This window comes from Mucor velutinosus (genome assembly GCF_035048745.1).
Source record: "Mucor velutinosus strain NIH1002 chromosome Unknown tig00001553, whole genome shotgun sequence".
In the NCBI taxonomy this organism is placed as follows: Eukaryota; Fungi; Mucoromycota; class Mucoromycetes; order Mucorales; family Mucoraceae; genus Mucor; species Mucor velutinosus.
This window is the reverse complement of record NW_027041930.1, coordinates 925,899-953,875: the sequence shown is the minus strand read 5'-3', so window position 1 is coordinate 953,875 and position 27,977 is coordinate 925,899. Positions and strand designations below refer to the sequence as shown.

General features: G+C 40.2%; 7 protein-coding genes and 1 non-coding gene across 8 annotated transcripts; 4 read left to right on the top strand and 4 right to left on the bottom strand.

Annotated features, from left to right (window-relative positions):
• Positions 1-394: 394 nt before the first annotated feature.
• On the top strand, positions 395-5,512 carry MET13_2 (methylenetetrahydrofolate reductase (NAD(P)H) met13; the record flags this gene model as incomplete). The annotated part of the gene is made up of 1 exon (XM_064826921.1): positions 395-5,512. One exon carries the CDS (start codon positions 395-397, stop codon positions 5,510-5,512), a length of 5,118 nt encoding a protein of 1,705 aa, XP_064675978.1.
• Positions 5,513-7,269: 1,757 nt separating this feature from the next.
• ATC70_007662 lies at positions 7,270-7,342 on the bottom strand. Its single transcript has one exon. It is a non-coding gene; the product is annotated as a tRNA-Thr (tRNA).
• Positions 7,343-9,374: 2,032 nt separating this feature from the next.
• ATC70_007661 (AMP-binding domain-containing protein) lies at positions 9,375-13,650 on the top strand (the record flags this gene model as incomplete). The annotated part of the gene is made up of 11 exons (XM_064826920.1): positions 9,375-9,758; positions 9,818-9,932; positions 10,073-10,681; positions 10,730-10,874; positions 10,924-11,032; positions 11,086-11,210; positions 11,265-11,898; positions 11,954-12,070; positions 12,142-12,261; positions 13,104-13,197; positions 13,262-13,650. 11 exons carry the CDS (start codon positions 9,375-9,377, stop codon positions 13,648-13,650), a joined length of 2,841 nt encoding a protein of 946 aa, XP_064675977.1.
• A 300-nt stretch (positions 13,651-13,950) lies between these two features.
• Positions 13,951-14,771, top strand: ZRT1 (high-affinity Zn(2+) transporter zrt1; the record flags this gene model as incomplete). Its single annotated transcript, XM_064826919.1, has 2 exons — positions 13,951-14,072; positions 14,129-14,771. The coding sequence occupies 2 exons, from the start codon at positions 13,951-13,953 to the stop codon at positions 14,769-14,771; spliced, it is 765 nt and encodes a 254-aa protein (XP_064675976.1).
• Positions 14,772-17,083: 2,312 nt separating this feature from the next.
• ATC70_007659 (uncharacterized protein) lies at positions 17,084-19,631 on the top strand (the record flags this gene model as incomplete). The annotated part of the gene is made up of 5 exons (XM_064826918.1): positions 17,084-17,212; positions 17,279-17,425; positions 17,496-19,128; positions 19,214-19,341; positions 19,401-19,631. The coding sequence occupies 5 exons, from the start codon at positions 17,084-17,086 to the stop codon at positions 19,629-19,631; spliced, it is 2,268 nt and encodes a 755-aa protein (XP_064675975.1).
• Positions 19,632-19,734: 103 nt separating this feature from the next.
• ATC70_007658 (uncharacterized protein) lies at positions 19,735-20,911 on the bottom strand (the record flags this gene model as incomplete). Its single annotated transcript, XM_064826917.1, has 3 exons — positions 19,735-20,663; positions 20,717-20,752; positions 20,815-20,911. 3 exons carry the CDS (start codon positions 20,909-20,911, stop codon positions 19,735-19,737), a joined length of 1,062 nt encoding a protein of 353 aa, XP_064675974.1.
• A 1,511-nt stretch (positions 20,912-22,422) lies between these two features.
• Positions 22,423-22,773, bottom strand: ATC70_007657 (uncharacterized protein; the record flags this gene model as incomplete). Its single annotated transcript, XM_064826916.1, has 1 exon — positions 22,423-22,773. One exon carries the CDS (start codon positions 22,771-22,773, stop codon positions 22,423-22,425), a length of 351 nt encoding a protein of 116 aa, XP_064675973.1.
• A 186-nt stretch (positions 22,774-22,959) lies between these two features.
• ATC70_007656 (uncharacterized protein) lies at positions 22,960-27,443 on the bottom strand (the record flags this gene model as incomplete). Its single annotated transcript, XM_064826915.1, has 7 exons — positions 22,960-23,018; positions 23,076-23,384; positions 23,450-23,847; positions 23,908-26,341; positions 26,405-26,425; positions 26,483-26,615; positions 26,673-27,443. The coding sequence occupies 7 exons, from the start codon at positions 27,441-27,443 to the stop codon at positions 22,960-22,962; spliced, it is 4,125 nt and encodes a 1,374-aa protein (XP_064675972.1).
• Positions 27,444-27,977: the final 534 nt, after the last annotated feature.

Genomic DNA, 27,977 nt, shown 5'->3' with positions numbered 1-27,977 from the left:
CAGAAGGGCTACAACTGTCTATAAAGATTAAGGTATTCTTGATGGGTAGATATGTCTGTGTTGTGCAACAACATGGACAAGCTATGATAAGTGAAGTGCATCTCAGCTATCTAAATACTGAGGTTCACCAGATGTGATAAGCGTTGTACAAGATAAATTGCTACTTTGGCATTCAGAACTTAGTATAAATAGAATAACTCTTGTCTTCATCAATAAATCATTAGTTTTTGTGTCTGATCTTATTCAAATAAGTCTTTTCTTGTTTTTATAATATTGAACATTTTTTATAAGCTACAAATAATAATCCTTTTATTCTTTGTGCTTAACATTTTTTAAGATCGTGTAAATCAGAATCTTCCAGATTTTAACCTACCTATCTAATTTAAACCGAAATATGACTATGAATGATTCTACTGTGTCTCTTGCAGAACAGAACAAGAGTTCAGATGTTCAAGCTGTTGGAAGCGAGCTTTCATACGGAGGAGCTGTAGAGCGACTTCGTCAGGAGGTTCATGGGTTGATCGCTGAAGTTGCGAACAGTGGGGACAAGTCGGACGAAGAGGTCGACGCTTTGAAGGCTACCCTGTCAAAGAAGTGCTCTAACTTGGAGGCTATAGAGAAAGCTCTCTCTATGGTCACACCTAACCAGAGTCCTTCCCAAGTAACAGTGGTTAGTCAAGGTGCGGCTAATAGTTCAACTGTACCTGATGATCTTCCTTTGTTCCAATGGTTTGGACGTGTCAAAGATGAAAAAAAGGAAGTTTTTGCCAACATTGAGGAGTGTTGTCGCCGGTTTTCCGATAAGTTGAGCAGTTGCACGCTTGATCTTGACGAACACTGGTATCGTTTGCTTCCTCCTTGTCTTCCCGGCGATCTTCGCAATTGGCTTGATGAGTTTGTGAAAGCATCTGGCTCCACTGTGTCTTGGGCTACCTTGAAGGGAGCTATCATCGGTCGTTTTGGTACACCAAAAGAACAGCTCAGATTCGAAAGAATTAGGGAGTTTCTTCGTTGTACTAAAGGAAACGAAGAATCCGTTGATGGTTTCGTAGAGCGGTTTAAGACGTTGAGAAATAGAGCTGACATCAGTGATAAGGGTGTCGTAGCGATGGTGTTTTTTGACGCTTTCCCCAAGGTTACCGCTAGGTTGCTAATGGTTGCTATGAGTCAGGCACCAGAATCGTCATTTTATGACATTGATTATGTGTCCTCTCTCGTGCGCAAGATGGATATGATGGCTATTGAGACGGGTCAAGAATCTTTGGGCTCTGTTTTTGATGGAAGAAAACGCGCTGCTGACATACCTGTTTCGAACGAAGCAAAGAAGTCTCGGTACGCACCTTCTTCTAGTGGAAACGCTCTGCAAAGTAGCTCTTCGTCGAGATCCAATGGTCCCTCGTCCAACTCTCCACGTTCTAGTGCTAATCGTTTTGGCAAAACATTTGCTGAACATGTTGCTGAAGGGACTTGCTCCAAATGTAACGGTCCTCGACCAAAGGGGCAGATGCATCACTGCAACACTGCTATTCGTACTGGTGGTGGTAACACCCATCAGGGCAATGGTGGTAAAAAAGTTTTGCGTGCCATGACTAAGAAACGTGGTGGCAAACATTCGATGGATGCTGCAATCCAAGCTGCTTTTCTCTCTGCTCGTGTCGATCGTGCGTTAGCTGAGAAAGGTGCTTTTTCCCCTGCTGTCTCCTCTGCTGAACAATCGGTGGATGATGTTGTCCTTGCTCCTTCTTCTGGTGGTAGTGACAATGTTGATGTTGACCAAGATGCTGTGATGAGTGAAGCTCATGGTATCTTTGAGGATACTGACCTGGTGAATCGTGCCCAGTCTATTCTTCTTGAAAAAGAGATGAGTAGCATGTCTGTGGACGACGATACGCTACAAAATATATTTGCTCAGCAATGTAAGTTCGATGCTAGATTTAGTGCTCCACCTACTATGACCACCAATGCTATTTGTGTTCCTATTGTGGTTCAAAATGTCATTTGCTTTGGCTTAGTGGATACGGGTGCTACGTTTTCGTGCGTCACTGACAAGTTCTTTCAATTCTTAGGAGGAACCTCTCTTGCTGGATTTGAGCCTAATGATGATGATGAGAGCTTTGTTCAAATGGCTCATGAAGTAACGACTGTGCCTAGAATAGGTGCGGTACGTTTGCACATTAGCTACAATAAATCAAATAAAAACCATTTGTTTGAAGTATTTCCATTCTATTCTGAGGAAAACGTACCTGTATTGCTTGGTATGGATATTTTGTCCAAGCTTGGCATTGGTCTTACGGGCTTGGTGAGTCAACATGGCTTTCAATCAGGTCCTCGTGTACCAGACCCTATTGATGATGGTATTACTCCAAACGCACATCCTTTTGGTAGTGAGGAAGAGAGACAGCCGTTTCTACTTGCACTAAAGGGGTTATTAGAAGAGAATTCGCGCATTGATATGAAGAATACTCAGTGTAATCTGCCGGATTCGATTATTAAGCTTGATACTAAACCAGGTGCTGTCGCTTGGCGAGCTCAATATCTTTTGCCTGAAGCTTATCGTGATGCTGTTGCCAAACAAATTCAGATATGGCTTGATGAGGGTGTTGTTGAAAGATCTGCTAGTCATACACGTTTCAATCATCCATTGTTGGTTGTAAAGAAAAAGGACGCTGATGGTAATTACACAATGTCTAAGCCTAGAGTGGTGTGTGACGTTCGTAAGTTGAATGCTATCTTGGAAGTGGATGACAAACAACAGTTACCTTTGATCTCTCATATCCATCAGAGCATTGGTACAAAAATGATTCATACTTGTCTCGATATCCATGCTTGCTTTACTAGCTTTGGTTTGGATCCAGAGCAAGCTCATAAAGTGTCATTTACTTGTCCCTTCACGAATATCCAATACACCCATAAAAAGGCTGCTTATGGAATTCGCCATGTCGGATCGGTGGTTGTACGCACATTGCAAACACTGCTCTCTGATTTGAATACAAGCTCTGGTTCTACTTCGTTTCCTACTGATGGTGATCACTCGGTTTCCTGCTATGTAGATGACATCTTATGCAGTAGTAATGGGAGCCTACAAGATCACTATGCGTTGGTTGCTGAGGTAATTCGTCGTTTAACCGATGCTAATTTGGTGCTCAATCCTGAGAAAGTCGTCTTCGCTCAGCGTAGTATTTATCTCTTGGGATGGAGTGTTATTAATGGTAAATTACTGCCTGACGGTAGAAAACTTACCAACATTGCAGATTGGCCGGCTATTACCACTGGTCGTCAATTGGCATCTTTCTTGGGTTTAATGTCGTACTTTCGTGCTGCCATTCCATGTTATTCTCGTCTGACTCGAGATCTTGATAGCTTGAAACAGTACAAAGATCTAACAGATGTTTGGAATGAGTCTCATACAAAAGCGATTGCCGACTTGAAGGATGCACTTACGATGGCACTTGTGCTGTCACCTCCTGATTTTTCGATTCGATTTCACTTGGCTACTGATGCTAGTTTAACTGCTCTTGGCGCGGTTTTATATCAAGTGGTCAACGATGAAATTCGATATGTAGGTCTCGTATCTCGTAAATTGTCTGTTTCTGAGCGTAACTACAGTACTACGAAAAGGGAATTGCTAGGGATTTGCTATGCCTTGGTTAAGTTTCATCGTTTTCTGTATATGCGAGAGTTTACCTTACATACGGACCATAAGAGTCTGATCTACTTGAATACACAGGAAGTCCCCAATGCACTCATGCTTGGATGGTGGGAGACCATTTTTTCTTATACTTTCGATATTGTGCATTTGCCCGGTGTCCTTAACGTAATTCCTGATGCTTTATCTCGACTTTACGAAGATTCGGATGCTGATGCTTCAGCACGACATCTTCTGGGGGGCAGGTACTATGCTGATGGTGGTGAAAGTGTAAAAAGAAAGAAAAAGGGTTCCAAAAACAAACTCAAGGTTGTCACACCTTCGCCTCCAATGAAACGTACTTTGGTCAAGACAACTAAGGCGTTACGATCTAATTCTTTTAGCAACCATGCACGCACTGCGGTAAACGCTACTCTTATCAAAGATGGCACCACCACAGCTGTCTCGCAAAAGCAAAAGGAATTCATATTGCGTACGCTTAGGTTTGCTGACTATATCACTCCTCCTGCTAATGAAAGAGACAATATGATCATTGCTCAGCATCTGGTTGGACATTTTGGGATCAAACATGTTGAAACTGCAATTCATCATGAAGGGTTTCACTGGGTGAACATTCGGAAAGACATAGAAAGAATATTAGCTGATTGTGACGAGTGTAACAGGTACAATATCGCTAGAGAGGGATATCATCCTTTCCGTAGTGTCAATGCAGCCCAACCTTTGGATCATTGGTGCATGGATCTCGGTGATATGGGTGTTACTAGCTCTTTCGGCAGCAACTTTCTATTTGTCCTTACTGATTACTTTACGAGATTTACTGTGATAAGATGCATTCCAGACAAGAAGGCTACGACAATTGCCAGAGAAATGCTTCAAGTTTTCTCACTTTTTGGATGGCCAATCAAGTTGACTTCAGACAGAGGCCTGGAATGGATAAATGAGGTGGTCCGTGCTATGATGGACATCAGTGGGATAGACCATCGCCTGTCATTAGGGTACAATCCATTGGGTAACTCGGTTTCTGAGTCATTTATCAAAATATGTAAGTTAACGACTATCAAGTTGTTAAAAGGTAAGAGGGATCAATGGGAGCACTTCATTCCGTGGGTGAATTACTGCATCAATGTCAAGTATGCTCGGCTACATAAATCTCGTCCGTATACACTTTTGTTTAATCGTCAACCAAATGGTCTGGCTGATTACTCAAAGGTGGACTATTCCAAACGTTTGGAGAAAGCTGATAACAGACTCATTGACAAACGATACCGTTTTGTACAAGATGTTCTTATCCCGGCTATTTCTAAGCGTATTGTGGATACACAAAATGCTGATCATGCTAACTTTGCGAAGAAACATAAGGTCATTGCCGAACCCTATCCTATTGGTAGTAAAGTTATGATTAAAAATGTTCATCGTCAAAATAAGTTAGATGAACGGTATGAAGGACCTTATTTGATTCATAGTATAACCGATAAAGGTTCCTATGTGCTGGCTGACAAGACGGGTGCACTCCTTAGTCGAGATGTGCCTACCCATCATATCAAGTACCAAGTCGCTGCGAATCCTCAGCCAATCACAATTGATGAATTCTCTGCAGAGCATTACGAAATTCAAGCTGTGATTGATCATAGAGGATCTCCTGGTAACTATGAGTATAAGGTAAAATGGAAAGGGTTCGATGATCCTAGTGAAGATACTTGGGAGCCTGTGAAAAACTTTGATTCGGCCAAACACATTGAGCTGTATTGGGCTCGAAGAGAAGGTGCAAAGGCTGCTGGTAAACGTAGGTTAGCTCCTCAAACAGTTAACTGGCGAACTACTACTACTCGCGAAATTGGTCAGAGTGGTAGATCAAACAGGTCTTAAATGGCTACTAGCATGATGGGATCAAGTCTTTTCCTTACATTTTTGTCCTATGAAAGGTTTTTACACAAGGTTTTTACTGATTGATCTCGGATGCAGTGTCATTTGGTAATTATTTATTGGAAAGTGCTTTATGTGCTATATTGTCATGATGTTTTGTAATCTGGGATTACGAAATGTCCACAAGAAGTACCTGAATCTGGGGGGGCAATGTTGTGCCAGAAGGGCTACAACTGTCTATAAAGATTAAGGTATTCTTGATGGGTAGATATGTCTGTGTTGTGCAACAACATGGACAAGCTATGATAATTGAAGTGCATCTCAGCTATCTAAATACTGAGGTTCACCAGATGTGATAAGCGTTGTACAAGATAAATTGCTACTTTGGCATTCAGAACTTAGTATAAATAGAATAACTCTTGTCTTCATCAATAAATCATTAGTTTTTGTGTCTGATCTTATTCAAATAAGTCTTTTCTTGTTTTTATAATATTGAACATTTTTTATAAGCTACAAATAATAATCCTTTTATTCTTTGTGCTTAACAATTTTATAATAAAATGTACATTTTTCTATATTTATTTTTTAACCAATAAAATCATTGGATTTTAGTTTTTGAAAAAGTTATAATTATGTATAGATATCAATACTTTCTCTTATTCAAACGATATATATTTCGACTTTGTATACAAAGAAATGACCAAAAACTTGTGCAAAAAGACAAAATTTTAAACGAACGGGACAGTTTTTCCCCCTACAGTATTAGAGCTAACTGTCAAACTCAATAAACGATGTCTTTTAACCTATAACTGATTTATTATACGTATATTGTTACAGGCGAGTCGGTAGTAGTGGATATAGTTTTGATAAAAAAATATGAAAGAGGTGATAAATTAGCCAAAGCAGATCTAACTATCAAATGAGCACCAGGTTTATAGTTGTCCAACTAGAATAAACAAATAAACAGAAGTAAAAGTAGAGAATAGAAAGTAATACAGAGATGTATATAAAAGAGTTTACAATGAATCGATTATAATATATGATATATATAAAGAACTCAAGGGATCTTACAAATAACAGATGTTTGATATAAAAAAAAAAGTAAATATAACAGCTAATGAGCTTTATAAAAGATGTGTGTTGAAATATTGGTAAAGTATAAGATGATTTTATTAATTGATAGTGAGATTTATGCTTTTTATACTATTTTGCTATTCTTTATATCTGTGATAATATCCTGGTTAACAACGATTGAATTAAAGTTTTATAATATTTCTGTTCTAATGTCCTTTGATGAAAGAGGAATTCCTATTTAATTTACTAGGGTCAATGTATGTTTTCGTATGATTTGGTTATGTAATTGTACTTTTTGGGTTTAAAAAGGAAGGTTTAATATAATGTTGTCCTTTTTGGATACGAGATACGGATGGCATTGCAGCGTTGATCTGGGTCTTTAATTCGTGCCCGCTTGATATGTGGCATTTTGGGTTGAGATGGAGTTGTGTCCAGATTGAAATTTGAACGATAAAATAAGTGATGTGTTTTATTTGTATAATAGGGACAGGCAGATTGTATGATTATATATATGGTGGTAGAAAAAGAAAGTGGATGTTACGACTTGTAACAATATTTTATATCATTATCACGATGTCAGGTACACATAGTCTTTGTGTACACCTGACACTAGTAACGACAGTAAACAAAAATAAGCTCTTAACGTCTCGCAATAATGTGATTTTCACAAAAAAATTAAAAAAAGATGCCTGCTAACAGAATCGAACTGTTGACCTTCTGCTTACTAGGCAGACGCTCTGCCAACTGAGCCAAGAAGGCATTTCTATGTTTTTGTTAGATGCTAATACATAGAAGTAGTATATGCAATCTGAGATCTGATCGAGATATAAATGGACGTAGATATAGAGAGTGTGCAGGAAGATGTTATAGCCTTTTATTTGAATGGATAAAAAGGTGCTTTATTACTATTAGATTTGAACATTGATTTTATCCAATATAGTTTGTGTAATGTTGTGCGCTATCCAGGTTAATCGCTGTTTAATGTTCCTGGTAGCTGGCGCTCTAGGTTTAAACCTGCGCTTCTTATTCTTGTTTGCGTTTAGCCTGTCAATGATATCCTACAGATCTAAATCACTGTCAGAATACCCTTCAACCCTGACATTTTTGTCTTTTGCTAGCATATTTACATACCAAAAAATGCATGATTACGTAATATACTTAAACCTGCGCTTCTTATTCTTGTTTGTATTTAGCTTGTCAGTTATATCCTTCAATCCTGGAAACTTAGTGACTAAACATTTAACAGAATCTAAATTGTTTATTTTTGAGCAGCAGTAGCAGCAATACCTATCATTACGAGTTTGATAGATCAGACACCCTTTATCAAAGCGCCTCTTGATTAACAATCACGTCTTAGAAAGTAAGGTACAACTGTCAAGAAAATCAATTTAGTTTTATGCTGTGTAGAAGAGTGTTTATCCTCTTAATTCTTTTGATAAAGAAAATCAATGCAGCCAGAGTAAACATGTAATACAATTCAATCTACAGTACGTATTGCACTGACAGTCTGAATGGTGTTGCATCAATATAGCATTTGAGAAAAATTCCAAGCAATCGTCCTCTGAAAATGAAAAATATATAAAAATAATATAAGAATCCAGGATCACAATAACTTTGAGTTGTCCTCTTCTTCTCCTCTCTCTCTTTTTTTTTCATCCTGTTCTGCATCAACTTCTATTTTAACAAACAATGGCTTCGTCTCACGAAAAAGTGAATGCTTTAAGTCTGTCTGGCGGCGGTACGCTTGTCTTTATTTATATTTGAATCGTTGAACTAATGCATGTCAAAATTATAAATTGGGCTATCATTTAGATTTACAAGCTGCTGAAAAATTACTGTCTCAATTCAATCAACTAGAGACCATTGGAGCCTATTCGTTTTTTTGGCCCGTCGACAACTTCACCGCACTGAAGAAAGGACGAGTTGAGAGACCTGAATTCAAAACAGATGATTATTATACTTGGTAATTTTTTGATCTGGTCTTACCGTAACGGATACGGGTTGACAAACTCAATTATGAAAAAACAGGAGGCTCGTATTATACCCAGGGAGTACCGCAATCGAGAAAAGCATTGGATTGTTTCTGAAAAATGTAGATTGCAAAAACAAGACATTCTCAAGAGATGCTTGCGCAGCAGTGGCTCTTTGCATCATGGACCCTCAAGATCCTACTAGTTTTTTTCCCAAAGGGTATGTAAAACTTCTGGCATTAGGGGCTGATGTTTTTAATAATCTTTGTACATCAGTTTTCTACAACAGATCCAGTCATCATGAAGCAGATTGAGGATAATACCATGATTTCATAAAATGGCATGTCCTTTTTGATCATGAACAGCCTTATGTGGTCGATAATAAATTAATGGTTGAATGCATCATTCAATTAAAGGATCCTACAGGCGTACTATGGCATAACTTCAAAGTATAAGTATGGATTTGCCGTGTATTAGGATAATCACAATTTATCATCTGTATTGCAGGTATGATTCGAAAAAGACGACTGGATATGTTGGATTGTACAATCAGGGTGCAACTTGCTACATGAACTCATTGTTCCAATCGCTCTTTTTTACAAACATCTTTCGAAAATCAGTGTACCAAATTCCAACCGAAAATGACAATCCGCAAAAAAGTGTGGCGCTAGCACTGCAACGCTTATTCTTCAACCTACAGTTCTCTGAATCCGCAGTGTGTAAGTATATCTGGACCGTGATGGAATGCATGGGCCCTCATCTATGCGAAATAGCAACAGCCGAGATAACAATCATTTGGATGGGATTCGCATGAATCATTTATGCAGCATGACCAAGAATTCAGTCGACTGTCACAAGAGCATATTGAAAGAGACATGTTGAATGCACTAGCTGAAGGCACTATCAAGGATATTTTCATGGGAAAGACAAAGAGCTACATTAGATGCATGAATGTGGATTGTGAATCCTCAAGAAGCGAGGAATTCTACGATATTCAGCTAAACGTCAAGGGATGTCGAAATTTAAAAGAGTCGTTTGAGGAATATATTCGAGAGGAAATATTGGAGAAAGAGAACAAATACATGGCAGAAGGACAAGGCTTACAGGATGCAAAAAAGGGTGTGATATTTGAGGCATTTCCACCTGTATTGCAGATACAACGGAAGAGATTCGATTACGACATGAACAAAAATGCTATGGTCAAGGTAAGTCAAGATTTGTGTGCCTGGGTTTGTGCGTTTAGGATTAATATTCATGTTTGGAGGTCAATGATCGCTATGAGTTTCCTGCCGAAATTGATTTGCAACCATACCACATCTCTAAAAAAAAGAGCAATCTGGGTCGCAGCAAATTTCTTCTTTTAGATATGTACTGCACAGGTAAGCGCATGTCGATAAAATAATGGTCCGCCTATTAAAATCTCTTGATCTCATCTATTAGTGTGTTGGTGCATTCGGGAAGCATAACTAGCGGCCATTACTTTGCATTTGTGAGACCAACCAAGGAAGATCAATTGTAGGACTTCAAATAAGGACAACACAGCAACATACAGCAGCCATGGCTAACAAGAATCATATCAAATTTAGGTTCGAGTTCAATGACGAGAGAGTCACTCCAGCAACCTTGGATGAAGTATTTGAGGCGAACTTTGGAGGGCAATCTGCACATGAAAGCACGTCCAAGGTCAAGAGGGAAACCAATGCTTATATGCTTGTCTATATCCGGGATTCCAGTCAAGATCAAGTCCTTGCACCAGTTACCATAGACGACATTCCTCATCATTTACTAGAGCGCATTGCAAAGGAAAAGAAGATGGCGGAGGCGATTAAAAAACAGAGAGTAAGCCAGCACTTGTACATGACAGTCTATGTTGTTACCGATGATGGGTTCTTGATGAACAGAGGCGTTGGTTTTACTGATCCTCTAGCCCAAAACGAAGATGTTCAATACCAGGACACCCGACTGCTTCGCAACATGTCAGTTGGCGACTTTTTACAGCAATACACAGCAGCGAGCAATAGAAACATGAATGACACAAGAGTGTATATTATTGCTTGTCAATTCCAAACCGCAAAAGGTGTATTTAGACCCGTCCACTTGGTGCCAAGAGAGTATTACGATAGTTATCGTAAGTTAACACTCTTACACACGGATTGCAAATGTACTCATAACATAGAAGCTTTGCAAGAACTCTGTAGTAAAGAAGACTCTTCATGTACACGACTTTATATAGAACATTGGCCCATCCAAGAAGCTCCCACCGATCCCAATGATATTCTTTTGTTTGCCAAATACTATGACCCGGTGACACAAACATTGAGGTATTGAAGTTAGGGTTTGTTTGCGTGCACAAACTGATGTTTCTCTTAGGGGCGTTGGAAAACTGCATGTATCTGAAGGTACTCTTCTCCACACGATTGAAAAAAATTTGAGTGGTATGGTTGGGCTGGAACGAGGAGTGCAATTAGACATGTACCAGGTGAATATCTATATAAATGATGATTATCTTGTATCACCTGGACTAAATTATAGTTGCAATACTGGAAAGAAAATGACATGTACGAACTGAATGAACTGGCCCACTCTTCTTCGTGTCGAGATAGCAATTTCATCAATGGTAGCATTATATGCTTCCAAAGACATCTGACGCATTGGGGGTAAGTTATAACACATGTCTATAACCGTCGATCCACGTTTCCTGATTTGAATAGAGCTCAAGATCTGTTTAGAGCTGGTAAATGCCCTGATGAAATCTCCTACTATCAGATGCTACTCGCAGAAGTCAATGTTTACTTTATGAGAAGCGGCTCTGTATATCATCAAGCATACGACATACCATTCAAATTGGCCTTGAACATCAACATGCCTATTTCAGAAGCGACTATCGCGGTGGCTCGTCATCTGCAGCAAGATTCTGATCACATACAGCTACTGTACTCGACTGACTATGCAAATCCTCTGTTGAAAGGCATTTGTCGCGGCTGGGAATTACGAGATGCTTTACAAATGTGCCCAAACTATAATTCATACGAGAATGAAAAAGACGTACTCTACCTGAAGAAGATAAAGTGGACTCTGTATTACGATGTACTCCCTATGAGCTTAGCTGATGCTCGAGGCAAGAAGATGTATCGAATCAATGTTTGCAACACATTCAATCAGCCACAAACAAAAGTACTCCTACTTTCCAAAAATGCCCTTGTTTCTGAAATGTGCCATCTCATCAGCCCTCGTAAAAAGGTACGTGAATTCAAAGTGAAAGATGGATTGATCGCAGAGGTCGTTGGCAAGCTATGCACTGTGAGCCATTGGCTGAGATCAGATGCTGATAATGTGTATGCGGAGGTAAGTTTGTATGAGAGAGAGAGAAATGCTGAATAGTAATACAATCTTCCATTAGATAACCCCAAAAGAGGAATGCAATATTAGTCAAGAGGAATTCTATATCACAGTGTACCATTATGAAAAGACCTTGACACAAACACATTCTATTCCCTTCAAATTTCTTATAATTAAGGTAATACAGATTAAAAGTTTAAATGAGGTCTGCTGATTTGCAAGTTATATATATTCAACTTGTTTAAATAGGACGAGCCATTTAACCAAACCAAGAGACGCTTGCAAGAAAGAACTGGATTGAATGGCGAGCAGTGGTCTCAAGTCAAGTTTACGACGGCAGTTTCCAGCCACATAAAACACCAGAAGAAGGTATTCATGAAAAAAATCAGATATATAATAGTGCACGGCCCTTTGAACATGTAACTCACATCCCCACGCTTTTTCTCTGTGTTCGCTTGCAGATGATCTCCATACTAGTGATATCTTGAAAAACGAGAGCTATACATTGGGATTAGAATATCCTGATCCAGGTGGACGCTATGCTGTGATGAACAAGAGCGATAGAGGGTTATATATCAAAAATTGAAGACAGACGAAAACAGGCGTTCTACATACTATAGTCATACAATAAAGATTTCCATGTAGCATTTTACACACAAATTGCTAAACTGCCTATAGCTGTTCCTAGAGTATTGTATTATAATCTCACTTTTTCTCTTTCTCTCTCCCTCTCTCTTTTACCCCGTTCCTCTTTGCCTGTGTATACCAATATAAGGCGCATCTCATCTTTGCTCGCTTGCTTCTGGCTCTCCTCTTTTCTACTTAACAACCCCTCCTTTCTTTATACTAATCACACACACCGACAAAATGATGCTCTTCAAGATTGTAGTGCTTGGGGATGGTGGCGTTGGAAAAGTAATTTTTTTTCTTTTCGCAGACTAAAATCCAGGAACTAAATCAGATTTCTTTTACCCTTGATAGACAGCACTGACGATTCAGGTAACGATATATTAATATAAACAGATAAAAACAGAGCATTTATTTATATTACTGCATTCATGAATAGCTATGTTTGAACCACTTTGTTGGTATGTGCATACATTGTGAGTAGCAAATGCTGATCTAATTCTTCTATTCATTCTATTTTAGAGGTACAATGATATTCAATGCAGCCAATCAAAACACTAGTTAAGATTCTTAATCAAATATAGACCTATGATCCAACCATCGAAGATTCGTATCGTAAACAGGTGGTCATTGACGACTATCCATGCGTGCTCGAGGTTTTAGATACAGCTGGTCAAGGTAAAACTCAATGTGTGTGTGTGTGAGCGCAGCCAGAACCTAATCATCATCATCATCATCAAAGAGGAATACACAGCATTGCGTGACCAGTGGATTCGAGACGGCGAGGGATTTCTTATTGTCTACTCCATCACATCTCGCTCAACATACGACCGAGTCAATAAATTCAGAGATCAAATATTTCGAGTCAAGGATCTCACCAAAGTACCGCTTATTCTTGTGGGAAACAAATGCGATAAAGTTACAGACAGAGAGGTTACCAGAGAGGAGGGAGCGATAAAAGCTCGCACGCTCAACTGCGATTTCGTCGAGACATCAGCAAAGACATGTGTCAATGTTGAGAGATCATTCTACTCTGTTGTTCGTTTAATTCGACATGCTCGCGAAGGATTCCAAGATGGATCGCAGAAGAACAAGAAGAACAAAAAGGATAAAAAGTGCAATATCCTTTAAAACAAAACCAATCCATTATTGAGCCTAGAAACTTACATGATCTTGTAGCAGCAGTTATACAATAGCCAGTCGAAACTTTATCCCTATATATATACACACACACGCAAACACATAAATATCCATCTTTTTTATTCGATACCTTACAAATGATGATGCTAAATCATGCAGTGACATGTCATGTTGCATAATTGTCAGCGACACATAAGCATATCGTCCCTATTCCGCATCTTTTGTGTATAAATAGATGCCTCACTTTATGTTCTTGTTCGTTTGTCTTTCTTTTCATTCCTATTTCACAGCATGCTCTCCACTCAAGACATTCAAAAACATCAGCCTCAAGACACCAATTTTCTAAAGGTATTAGGCGCTGGCTTTGGTAGAACTGGTACCAAGAGCTTAAGGAATGCATTGAATTACTTACAGTAAGTAGCTATGCTCATGTTTTGCCTTGTGTATATGCTCAATATCGACTGTTTAGATTTACTACTCATCACATGGAAAATGTGCTCATGGATCCGACGCAAGTGCCTGAAATTTTCGAAGAAGCCTATAAGCACCCCGAAGCTCCTGTTGACTGGACCCGCGCTTATCAAGGTTATGATGCTGCTGTCGATTGGCCATCTACTGCTTTCTTTGATAAACTGTATGCGTTAAATCCCAACGCCAAGGTTATCCTTACTGTCAGAGACCCTGAAAAGTGGCATCATTCAGTGTGCAACACGATTCATGAATGGCCCGCTGTAGATGAAACCTGGCCAAAGCAAATTCTCAGGGCACGCAAAATGGCTCGTGTGGTAGTCAGAGATGGTGAATTAGGCGGTGATGATGTAAAGGGCAGAAAAGAGGAGCTGATTGCTAAATTCCATAAGCATACTGAACATGTCAAGGCCATTGTCAAGCCCGAAAACTTGTTGATTATGGAATTGGGTCAGGGATGGGAAACACTTTGTCCATTTTTGGGTTTGGAAATTCCTAAAGATATCCCGTATCCACATGACAACAAGGGTAAAGATTTCAAGGCCCTTTTGCAACATGTCAAGGACCAAGTAGTAAAGAGCAATGAGGCTACTGCTGCTGCTGAGGCTACCAAATCATTATCTGTTGTTAAGCAACAGGCTTAAACAATGTGGTTTTAAGATTTTCATGGATAGTATCTTGTTATTGCTGAATATATGACTAGTTTATGCATATTTATGTAGTATGAGGTATTTTGGCGATTACGCTAACCATTTTCCCCATGTGAATACGAGCACATTCGTAAATCAATGGCTGTGTGATATTGAGGCGTTTGATGATTAATCATGTACAAATGTATTTCTCATCTCCATTTCAAACCGATATGAAGAAGGGGGACACTGGGTACTGAATATGAGCGCTTAGATTCAATCAAGACGACAATTGATGTTACCGGGAAAGATTGGGGATACATGAGCCTATAACCGGCTAATCTTGAGAATGTCCAGTGAGTGTCATACATTATCCTGCAGCCGAAGAATTGGCGAGTATGACGTCGAGTCTCTCACTTGTTGATAGCTTGATGCTAGTCAGGTAGCTCTATCTCATTGTTCTATATTATTGTATGCAGTAGTGCAATCAATGTTGAGGCCATCGCATCAATGTCAATGTGTATAGTAATCCGTTTGCATTTCGTATTAAAAAAACTGGCATTTGGATGAGCAACTTATCTTAATAATACCTACCACATATATATATAGCGTTATGCATCAGAAATAAGTGAGATTATCCACTTTAAGCTATATTACCTTTTTCTTAGCTATTCTCATCATGGTCGCTTCAAAAGCATTGATGGCTTCAGGAGAAAGGCATATTGCCAGCAGCCAAAAAATTCAATTTTCGCTACATTTTTTATCTTGATTTGTTCAATTTCAAACTTTTTGAACTTGATTTGACCTATTTTGCCAGATTCGACTATGTAAAGTGTGATACTCGTACCGTAATTTCTAATGCAATCTTGGAACTCTTTTCAAGAAGCATCCAATGGTACTAACTTCAATAGGTGTATTGAACGTGGTTATTAAGCAATTTACAAAAATATAAAATGCCGTTTTCTGCGAATATGTTGAGATTTTGCATATCGAGGTCTCACAAACAAGGCCTTCGGGGTTGCGTTGGATCGAGAGAAACATTTTGATTTAATATATACCATAGCAAAAGTCTTCGTTTTGGGGGGTCGAAAACGCGATCGTTTGATTTTCGATAAAAACCATGAGGGGTACCTCATGGTTTTTGATCAATTTTTGGCCATGTTTTTTGGGTCTTCAAAAAGTTGAGCAAAGGTGTCAGTAAGTAACTGCTAGATCAGAGCAAATGCTTGATACTATTCTGGCGATCCAAAACGGGGTTTAACTCGAGAAAACACTGCTCAAATGCTTCCAAATATGCTGTGATTTGCATAAATGAGAGTAGTAAGAGGGGATATTAGTATACTGTTTACCCGTAGATGGATTATTTTCATTGACAGAGAGGAAGCATCCCAAGAGAGCCAGATTCATCACTGCAATTTACTTGTAGGATCTTCACATAATAGTGCAAAGCCAAGAAGTGCAATTTCGGTGTATTTGAGTATGATTTCAAGAACGCATGTTGCAACATATCAAAACTGTATAGAGCTATAAGCTGTATTAGACTCAACTTGTAAAGTCAAACCAAATCATATTTGACCAAAAAGCTTCAAGCCGTTTTGGCGCACGATACAAAGCAGAACCACCAACTTCATCTCTTGCTGCTTTAATATATGAAATCAAAAAACTGGTTAAACGCGTTGCTGTTAAGACTATATGCATCAAGGAGTTGATTATGTCGCTGTCTAAAGATACGAAATAAAGCATTTACTATGAGTGAAATATAAAAATACATGAAAGCTGTCAGTTATGCGAGTGTAACCAGTTTGGACTACTCTCTTGATGAGCTGATCTGCTACTACTTGAGACGTATTGTATTAATTTAAATACATCTCACTGATTTTTCGATATACAACAGCAAAAATAATCTTATTTATAGAAACTTTTTATAAGCAAGCGGATGCCCGAAGACCACTGACTGCAGGGATACAAACAGACCTTGCTTTTCTCTCTCTCTTACAAAGGAAATGTGTCTTGATATTCCATTCACAGCACGCTGCATGCATGAAAAAAGTGTTAAATGTAACCCCCCCCCCCTATTCAGAAAAAAAAAAAACCAAGTTGACCACTCAGTTGTATATATATATATATAAACACTTTATGATCGTGTGTTTTGCCATGATTAGAGTTGCAATAGCAATAAATAGATCGACCTATTCTTGGAATCCAGCTTGTATAAAAGAAACATGTACACTGTGTATAATTGCTTCTTTCTTTTACTTTGTACCTTGTTACTTTTTTGTAGATTTTTTTCGTTCTTTTTACTCTGTATATTTCTATACATACTTGCAATGCTTGTTGATGATATCAAGACGCCTCCTCACCCTCCAATGTCCATGCTGGATCAACGAAGAAAGTCATCTCCTGAATGCTTCTTTCGATTAAAAACAGCTTCTTCGTCCAATCTATTTCCAACTCAAGTAGTATATTTCGAAACTATATCCCCCCTATCATGACCATTGACATAGTGTGCTTCTCCTTAATAGAAAGAATCGAATGCAACGAGTTGGGTGACAGCTGGACAGCAATCCTTCAACAAGGTGCTTCATAGAAACAATTCATCCATATCCACGTCATCCAGCTCCTCTACATCATCCTCTACAGCATCATCCTCGAGTGTTGATTTACCTGTAGTAAGTAAACCAAGGCTAATTTGAATGCATACAAAATAGAGTTTCTGATGAAACGTCCCGTTATGAATAGCATAGTAAAAACAAAAATGTAATTAAAACCTCCTCAGCCTTATCATCAATAGCATTACCGCCAGCGCCCACAATGACAAAAGAGACATCAGCACCACTGATCACTCTGACTCCTCTTTCAGAAATGCCAACGGCAAGGTTTCTCCGTTATTTTTCAGAGGATCCCAATCAACACTCGCCACCCTTTTCTTCTATTTCTTCCTCCATTTCTTCCTATTTCTCTTCTTCTTCTTACGCCAACTCCATCACACTTCCAGCTGCTCCAGTTTTCGGCGGTTCTTCCTTTTCAAGCATCAAAAAGAAGAAAAGATCACTACTTAGAGCTTCAATTGCTAGCTCCTGTTCCGATTTGTTTCAAACCCCTGAGAGCAACACTGATACATCTAACAGCATGATGATGGTAGCATCCAGTCATAGTTCCAACGATCTATCCAGCATCAACAAGGCAAATAACCGCAAAAGCACATCTTCTGATATTGAGCTGGCAACTGAAATTGGCCAGGGCTTGCTCAGCGAAGTGCGACGCATGCAGAGCATCCTTCAAGAAAGACAAGAAACATTAATACATCTGGAGCATGAAAGGACAGATAATCAACAGCGCATTGCAGACCTGGTCAAGCAGCTTCGCTTCAAGAGCGAAACGGAAGAACGACTCAAAGAAGACATTTGGAACCTCGAGCTCACCAAGCAAGATTTGTCACATCAAATACGTCAATTATCTGCCAGCATCCACAAAACACACATGGAACAAGTGCGACGAGAGCGTCAGAAGAACTTGGCGCTTCAGGAGCTAGAGTTGCTGAAAGCAGCACAGCTAAAATGGCAGGAGAAAATGACAAAAACTCAAAACGACAACGAGGCTAAACTGGCTACACTCCACAAATCTCTCTTAAAATTGAAAAGGGAGAAGGAGGCCACTTCATTGCAACCGGAACAACTGCAGCGACAGACAGATGCGCATCTCACCAAAGAGGATGCCACCATGAACCTGCATTGCAAGTCTTCAGAGAAGGAGCTCCAGGCGTTGCAAGCATCACTAGCTGAAGCGCATCATGTCATGGAATCATTGCAACTCGATTTGGAGAATGAAAAGCAAAAGAAATCAGAGGTGGAAGCTTTATTGAGAGAATCTCAGGAGACGATTGAACAGATGCAGCAACAAAAAGCAAATATCAATGCTGATGCTGCAGAACAGTGGTGTCAACAAGATAGTGCTGCTTCCGTACATACAAATGCTTCCCCTGTGTCTGCTGTTACGTCATTGGAAGAAGAGTTGTTGAGTGTAGAGAGGAGACAAACAGAAACAGAAGAATTGCAGCGATATGGGTCCATGCTGATGAACAACCATGAGTCCTACTATCATTCAGAAACACCACAGGAGCAAGATACACCGGTGCACCCGCTGACTATACCCAACCATCTCGGCCACATGGAAGGCTTTGAAAACGTGCTGCCGTTTGTTATGCATACCATGATTGGCGAATGGCTACTGAAATACACACGGTTCAAGGTGAAAAGCGGCATCTCTGATAATGCACATAAGCGTTTCTTTTGGCTTCATCCCTACACAAGGACACTGTACTGGAGTCAACAAGAACCAGGTGTTCAAGGTGGAGAGTACAAGGCAAAGAGTGGTAAGCTACAGTGTTTTGTAAATATTTGTGCATTTCGCTCTCTAACATGATGATGATGCTGTGCATGTGTGCGTACTACTCATAGCATCTATTGAGTCTTTTTATGTTGAACAGCAGCAAAACGAACAAATCCCATTGATTGTTGTCAAATCGCACGCAAGAGATATCAAGCTACAATGCACAAGTAGGGAATCACATGAGAAATGGGTCCAGGCAAGTATTGACATGTAAGACATGGCATGATAGTTTATTAACCTGCACTCTTTTGATAGTCGTTGAACTGCTTGTTCAGAGAAGAGCAGCAAGATAAGCCAGTGAGAAACAAAAGACTTTCTCTGCTGCTGGAGGCGGCCCCACCAGCTACCATCAGGCATAAGAAATCATGGAGAATGTCAGTTGCCAATATTGAAGAGCATCAACCACAGACACAACCTGAGCAAAGAAAACAAAGGCCACATTCTATGATTAGATTTGCTTCATTGAGAATAAAAAAAGTAGTTTAAGCCATGCCAAGTGTAATGTAATATAGAGTTTATTAATTTTAAAGGACATCTATGGATCTACAGCCATGCCTTCAGTTTTACTCTCATCTGCTGATTCACCGTGTTATTGTTGTTGATGTGGAGTTTTAGCAGAGTTGCAGTTGCATTGGCCGGCGTTCATGTCATCATTGATTTGCTGGAATGCAGCATGGATCTCTTCTCTAGTAGCATAAGATTGGTGCAACGTATCCATCATCTTTTGAATCGCAGTACCATTGACATTCTCACTCATGTAGTAATCATCTTTGAACTCATGATAATCTTCAAACATGTCTTTGATTGTCTTTCTCTGCTCTTTCAACATGTCTTCGAATTGCTTCATCTTGGGCTTCATGGTAGAACCACATTCACAACTGTTATTCATAAAGTTGTCTCTCATGACACTAATATATTCCTTCGTGTGTTTGAGTTCCGCTTTGAGAGCACTGATGTCCGTATTGGTGTCCCAAGCAGGAGGAGGATTGCTCATGAGTGTCTTGAGTTCGCCTTCTATCCTGGCCCTGAAAGTATCGCTTGACTTTTGCTGGTTGACAAACTTCATCAAGACATCTTTGAATTGCTTTGTGTTTGTCTCTGCATTCTTCGCCACACTGGTCTTGAGTTCAGCCAGTGCATCATCTATGAGCTGAGTGTCTCTCTTTATACCATTGACGTCGACAAACATGCTGTTGAACTGCTGTGCCAACATGGCTTGATCACCGTTGGTCATCCTCAATCCTTGCTGAAGATCCCTCAGAATGATGACCAGAGCATCCACCAAGCGATTCTTTTCATACATGAATTTGGCAAGTTCCTTGATGGCAGTTTGTTCTTCTTCAACAGTGTTTCTGAGATAGTCAATTTCGCGACCCAACGTTTTATTGGATTCTACCATGGCATCCAGTTGATTTTTTTCAAGCAGGCGCTTGGCAACAGTTTCAGATTGAAGCCGGTCTATCTTTTTGGCAGTTTGATCAACTTGGGTTACTAGTCGCTGGAAAGTTGCGGTTTCACCTTGTAGAACTAATTAGCGTCTGCTTGGTGGCATTATTAAACACAACACTTACTTGCTCTTTGATGCTTTATTTTGACCCCTACAGTGACTGAAAATAAGGAAGCGGGTTAGATATAGGTTGTGCACAATACTCTAAATTGGCCAACTTACAAGACTCCCAAAGGACGGAAAGGAAGGGATAAAGCATAAAGGATACAGTGAGAAGGATATCAAAGTTTTCAAAGATAAAGGGTACGACGGTGTCCATTATTTTATTTTAGAATAGATGTGTAATGTCACCCTTATCACAGAAATTAGGCATGGCATTTATACTCGATTCCAGGAAAGGAGGTTCATTATGCTATATACAGTATGTTCATATTCTCGAGAACAAGTGGACAACAGTACCAGACAAGTATCGTCATTGTTCACGTATTTTTTTGCTGAATGGTAACTCTGCAGCATTTTTCATATAATGTTCAACGGTGAAGACGAAATTACTGTCTTGAAGTAGGCTCGTGAGGCGACGAACTTGTAATTATAAAAGTCAAGAAACTGCCATCTATCAAGCGACATGCCACAATATGGAGCTACTTTGTTGCCCGCTATCTATATTGCTTGGGCTATCAAAGATATCGTTAGAAACATGGATAATACTATTCGAGAAGGGAATAGCACAACAACTATAAAACTGAAGAAAGAAAAATATTGATTGATTAACGCCGGGTGATTAGTGCTTTCTTTAAACATCTGCAATTCTAGAAAGCACTGTTCATCCCTCCAGATGATGCTCAACTTGCCTGGAAAAGCAGTTAAATAGCGATGCATCAAACAGATTCTAATGTGTTTAACGGACTTTGTTCTTTAGAAAGCAACCTATATCAATTACACTAAGCATTTGGCAATAGTAGAGGGATCATCGCCCCCTAGATATTTAAAATGCCGCTATCCGTTTTCGATCTGGTATTCTTGGAAGCGATGTGAAGTCTAGGATCCAGGAACCCTTTTTTAATGTTTCAAAAAATAAGAATAATGAGTCGATATGCTACTGATTGTACAGGCACAAAGAGCGAGTGGCTAGCTCGCCTTGCTCATCTTTTTAAAATACTTTAATGCTTGATAATGTTGCTTCGTTTAGCAGTAAAAAAAAGAAAAAACTTGAATGACCACAACATTGCTGGATGTAACATGTTTGAAACCCAAGTTTGCGGCAACCGCAGCATTTCAAATACATGATCATTGTTTCATTCAAATTAGGACAAACAAAACATGTGTAACAAGATGGTAATTTTTTTTTTAATATATTTCTGTTGAAGAAATTTGGTTCTGTGAAAAACCAAGGATAAGAAAGAGATGCTTTTATTGAAAGGTATGAATTGATTTTAGTCTTTTGGAGGTAGAAAATGGTTGAAATGGCAAGGGTATGTAAATGACTCTCTATCAGCTGAGACAGCTGAAAGGGAACATTGTAGTTTATGTGATAAGTTTAATAAAGAAAATATAAAAAAGATTTGCATCTTTCTGTTATTTACAATCCTCCCCGTGCCTAAAGTCAACCGAAAAAAGAATAAAAAAGTTTACTGAAAAAAAAAAAAAGTTTTTTTTTGTGAGGCTTTTTTTGGTGCTTTTGATGCTTTTTTTGTCGAGTTTTTTCTGGTAAATTTTATATCATTGATTTGGCTGATTGTTTTTTGGAGGGTTTTTTGTTGGATGTGATTTTCTGAATTTTTTTGGGCTTGTTGAAAAAAATGATTAGAGGTTGTTGTAGTCGTTACGAATTTAGACGAGAGTTGCGGGTTTGGGAGCAGCGAAGAATGCATTGGCAGTTGTAAGAGAGCTGGACACAATGGGTTGACATCTTTTAGTGACAACTACACCACGGCGACGGCGATACAAGGGAATCCAGGGATAGGAGGCGGAAGGAGCATTGGAACGCTTGGTGCGCAATAGAGTAGCAGCAGGCAATGATGGCTTTGTCATCGCAGGCTTCTTTTGTTGATTGAGAGTGAGCTGGTTTGTAATGCTAGTCATTTGATCTTTGAGCTGACAAGATTCAGAGCAGTAGAGACTAGAGTCATTCAAGACATCATCTACACGGTTATCACAGATAATACACCAAGAAAGATCCATATTGAAAGATTTAATGTTGACAGAAAATTTTAAAAATGAAAATAAAATTGGCGGCCCTTTAGGTTATATAAAAGAAAAGGAAAGAACCATCAAGGAACCTCAAGGAGGCATGCTATTTATACGTTTGAAAATTTTTTTGACATGGAGTTTTAATGTGTACAGATGGAAAAAGATGGAATATTTTCATTACACGCCATCATTTGTAACAAGAGATAGGATGGCGCTGACTACGCCACTGTGCGAGACTGTAGTAGAGAACATGTTGTTAGCAAACATCTCTATAAAACACATGGCACACTTACCATCTAAATCTGGTTGCTCAATCTTGAATTCTAGCTCTAATTGCAGTAATCGCTTGAGTTGATTCACCAACACACCAATACGAGCCCAGGATTTAAACTTGATCCAACCATCTTCGCCTACTTGCAATCCTCTTCCAAGATGATCTACATCAATTTTCCCGCCAAAAAGCAAAATGCCGTAAGATGGCACTTCCGTTCCGTCTCGAATGAATGTCTTGCTGGTGGTCATTCGAGAGAAATAGGTCAAAAATGATGAATTGTAACTGTTGTTGTCGAACAGTAAGGAGGATGGATGCAAAAACACTCGGCCTGTCAAGATGAATGAAGCATTAGTCATCACGTTGACCCTTCTGAACCACCAACTATATACTTGCCATCGTCTTTTGTGTAGTATTTGATCTCTCGGGCTTCCTTTTCCCTTTCTACTGTGCCACTGAGAATCTTGTCGTACTTCGTATCAGGTAATCGGATCTTGGCGACATTTGGATTGAGGCCAGCAAATAGAATGGACTTTAGCAGGTTGACATTATCCACATTTTGGTTGTAGTCGTCGTGGTTGGATTTCTTGTAGAATCCAATGTCTGATAATGCATCCAAGTACTGTCTTCGAAGATTCTGCACTTCGTTCAATGTAGCAAACGACAGGAAGTGTTCTTCGCAAAAAGTGCGAGCAGCCCTCATGCCCTTTGACTTGATGATTTCGTACCATGCTTCATATGCCTTCATATCTGTCAGCCAATCGCTTTTACTAAAGTTGAACTTTTCTCGTGCTCTGTACATGATAGAGTTAGTGCACCTCGATTTTGTACCCCTTGCTCCAATTCCCACTTACTGTCTCGCCTCCGCTCTCTTTTCCATAGGCGAGGTAAATGGACTCTTGAGTGACATGATCGATGCAATGGTGAGGATAGGATCCAGACACCCAAACACAGACCCAAACAACAACATTTTACTAATGCGTAAATCAGCAGGGATGTTTGCCATGTGTTTACCCAGTGCAGTTAAATCTCCCCTTTCAGTCAGTTCAATGGCTTCTACCTCTCTTAGTGACCGAATAGCGCTATCCATGGCAGCCACCGAGGGCGGATCAATAGCTCGCTGAAGGAACTTGCGCACGTCGTGTTCACCCATCGCCTTGACGGTGAGACACAGTTGTTCCAAGGGCGTTCTCAGAAGCTCAGGTACTTGTTGCGCACGCATTTTGTTTTGATCCGTTTCACGTGTAAATAATTTGAAGCATTTGCCTGGTCTTGTACGACCTGCTCGACCACGACGTTGTTTACATGAAGCACGCGATGCCCACGTTTCAACCAAATGCATCATGTTGTTGGCTGCTGCGAACTGCGTCTCCTTGACGCGACCCGAATCAATGACATAGACGACACCTTCAATCGTAATGGATGTTTCTGCCACGTTGGTAGCTACCACAATCTTGCGCACATGAGCAGGCACCGTCTTGAAGACGCGCGTTTGTTCCTGAGGCGAGAGATTGGCATGAAGGGGCAAAATCTCAAATTCAGATCGGTTGCCCAGCCTGTCTTCTATGGCTTCCACACAGCGTTTAATTTCCATGGCACCAGGCATAAAGATAAGGATAGCAGGCTCTGATCCACCTTCAATCTTGACAGTTTCGTTGTCGACAATGTACTTGACGGCACTGGCTACCAGATCATAATCGATCTTGTCTTGGTTGCGATAACGAGCCAAAGTACGCACAGTGTGCTCTCTGAATCCTTTCTCCAGGTACGGAATTTGCCACTGTGCCCATTCGCCCTTGGGAAGATGACTCCCACTAGCTGTTTCGTCTTCCTCACCCTTCTTTGGGTTCTTCACCATGGGCATATGAGATACATACGATGTCATTTCCAAAATGTCTTCCAAATAAAAATCTTCCACAGGGTGAGTAAAGCCAGGGATTTCGATAGCAGGCGCACCATTGAAATAGCTGCTAAATAGCTCTTGGTTGATGGTGGCAGACATGAGCACCACCTTCAAATCCTTTCTCTTCTTGAGCACTTCTCGCAGAATGATCAGCAAAAAATCACTGTCCACAGATCGTTCGTGTACTTCATCAATCATGACATGACTGACACCGTCCAGCGTGGGGTCACTTTGCAAACGACGCAGCAAGACACCGGTTGTGACAAACTGAAGGCGCGTGTCAGAGGACACCTTGGTCTCACCACGAACAGCATAACCAACAGTTTGGCCAATCTTTTCACAGCGTTCAGAGGCCACACGTTCGGCAACACCAATAGCAGAGATCTTTCTTGGTTGTGTACAAATGATATTGCAAGTAGATCCACGACCCTGCATGATTTCCTCGTCTATAATGAATTGAGGCACTTGCGTCGTCTTACCACAACCTGTCTCACCACTGACAATGGTGACTTGATGACCCAAGACGGTCTTGACAACAGTGGACTTGAAGCCATGCGCAGGCAGATTGGATCGCACTAACCCCATGGACACATATTTTGGTGAGTCATGCAGCGCCACAAGGGCTTCTTTCAGCTTTTGAGAGACAACAGCATCTGGCTTCAAGGCGTGTATGCGATGTCGTTTTTGATGATTGTTGGCCTTTCGTTTGGGCACTGCATCCTTTAACATCTCAAAGCTGCTGAGACGTTCTGACATGTCACGCAATTTGGGTGGATTGGCAATCATAAAATCTAAATGTTCCTGCAGCCATTCGGCACACATGTAGATGAAGGGCATGCCAAAATTTATCTCGGCTTCCTCTATCAGTCCCTTGATTAAGGCCAGTTTCATGTAGCTGGGCAGTCCTTCGCATTCAATGACAAACAGTGGTAATTGGAAGGGATAATACGACCCTTTGGGAATAATGATTTGCAAGACCAGTTTTTGACGCACTTTCTGCTGAGGATCTGTTTTGGCGCTGAAGGGGATGCTGTATACCTTGCGGCCATCTTTGTCTGTTTCCTTTTGGAATCGAGAGGCTTCGTAGATGGATTCGAGTGCTGTAATTTCGTCGAGTCGAGATTGATTGAGCTCATCCATGTCGATCAGTTCGGGATCTACCACAGGCAATTCCTCATCGCCATGAGCTAACCTCCATTGCAGCATTTCAATAGCTTTTGAGTCGTCCTCGTTGGCCAAGGTCAGGGCTTCTTCACAGATGCTTTCGGGATATCCAATACTACTCATACGCTTCAGTAGCCAATCTCTGCCTAGCGATTGTGTAGTGTGTGATATAGTTGTCATGGTGGGATTGTAATTGGCGAGCATGAAATTTGCAGGCAAATCTATCATATTGATGTCAGTTGTCGATGATCTGATTTATGCAACAACTGTATATGTGTATCTACCATCTTCAGGGACATGGAGACCTATTTAATATCGCTCGTTAATACATCATCCTCATTAAAACCGTACTGCAAACTTACACAACCAATCCAATGCACTCGTTTTATCAACTGAATAATCCAGTGCTTCATGAGCATGAGCAGATCGAAATCCCATATTGACCAACTCAGTCACCAACTGTTTGCGTTCCTCTTTGGTGTGTTTTCTAGGCAACTATATATGATACATCAATATCAGCGTTGTGTATTGATACTGATGATGTGTACGTACTGGCTGATAGGCAATCTTTGATCTCTTGACGACTCGTTCCACTAATTCTCGATTTTCTGACCCCATCTGAACAGAAGGGAGACTCTGCCAATATTTGAGCATTTTATCGTCCATCTCTGGCTCCTTTTGTCTCGCTTGATCCATTTTGGCTACTGTTGGCATGGGTACAGCTGAAGCAGCATGCTCTTTGGTGGGTAATTGTCTATTACGTCTAGGTGCTGATATAGGTGCATGCGCATTGAAGGGATCTGGATCGTACTGCCATGCATTTGCCGCAGTTTTTGCTGCATCAAATTGACGCCAGTAATCTCTATGCTCTGGTGGTAGCACACGGTGCAGAGGCATGTGCGACTTGACTCTATGTAAAGCATAAGTAGCTGCCAGATGTTTAGCTTCTATAGATGTAGGTAGGTGTAATTCATCAGGTGGCGTAAAGGCAACGGTCTGCATTTGAGCTGTCTTTTTGTTGCGCATACTGAGCGTCACTGTGCCCAGATAACCATCTTTACGTCGTTTGATGTCGAATTCAGGCTTCTCCCAACCTGCTTTTTGACAATGTTCGTGGAGCAAAGAAACGGGTGTTTTGCCCGTCCACATGCCAAAGATGGAACGTTGAGGGGCTGGCTGTTGATCATCATCATCACGCTTACCACCGGCGTTTCCGTTTTTGACAATGCCTCGTTTACCATTATTGTTGGGTTTTTTATTGGAAGCAGGTGTTGCTGAAGAAGAAGAAGGCTTACTGCTAGCCTTGTTCTTTTTGCCAGACATTGATATTCTAAAAAGTTTATTACTCGAAAAAGAAAAAACTTTTATCTCGCCCATAGTGCATCTCTTATATGGTCGGAAATGTAAATCTCTTATGCTTCGCTTGAACGAGTTACACTCCATTCGCCGTGCCAGATGCATTGCTGTCAGAAATTACACGTTAGTTTCTGTTGTACATGTAGCATGTCTTTTTGCTACCATGCAGATAGTCTGAGATAGCTGGTATAGACTCTATGTTTGATGGCTATTCTTCAAATCATTAGGTACATGCAATAACTTCACCAGAGTAAATGTTTTGCTTTGCGAGTGAAATGAAACATCTTAAGCTCCATTGAAGATATATACCGACATCCTTGCAGGAAATTGCTTTTCCTCAAGTTGCATATCATCATCATTATAAATACTAGAAAACTTGAACACAAAAGCGTCGACGTAGCCAACTAGAGATTAAAAGCCCCTCTCCCAAGAACATAACGCATCTAATTCAAGTGATTTCTTACCTGCTATTTGGCTGTGGATTAAGTGATTTCTGGTTTC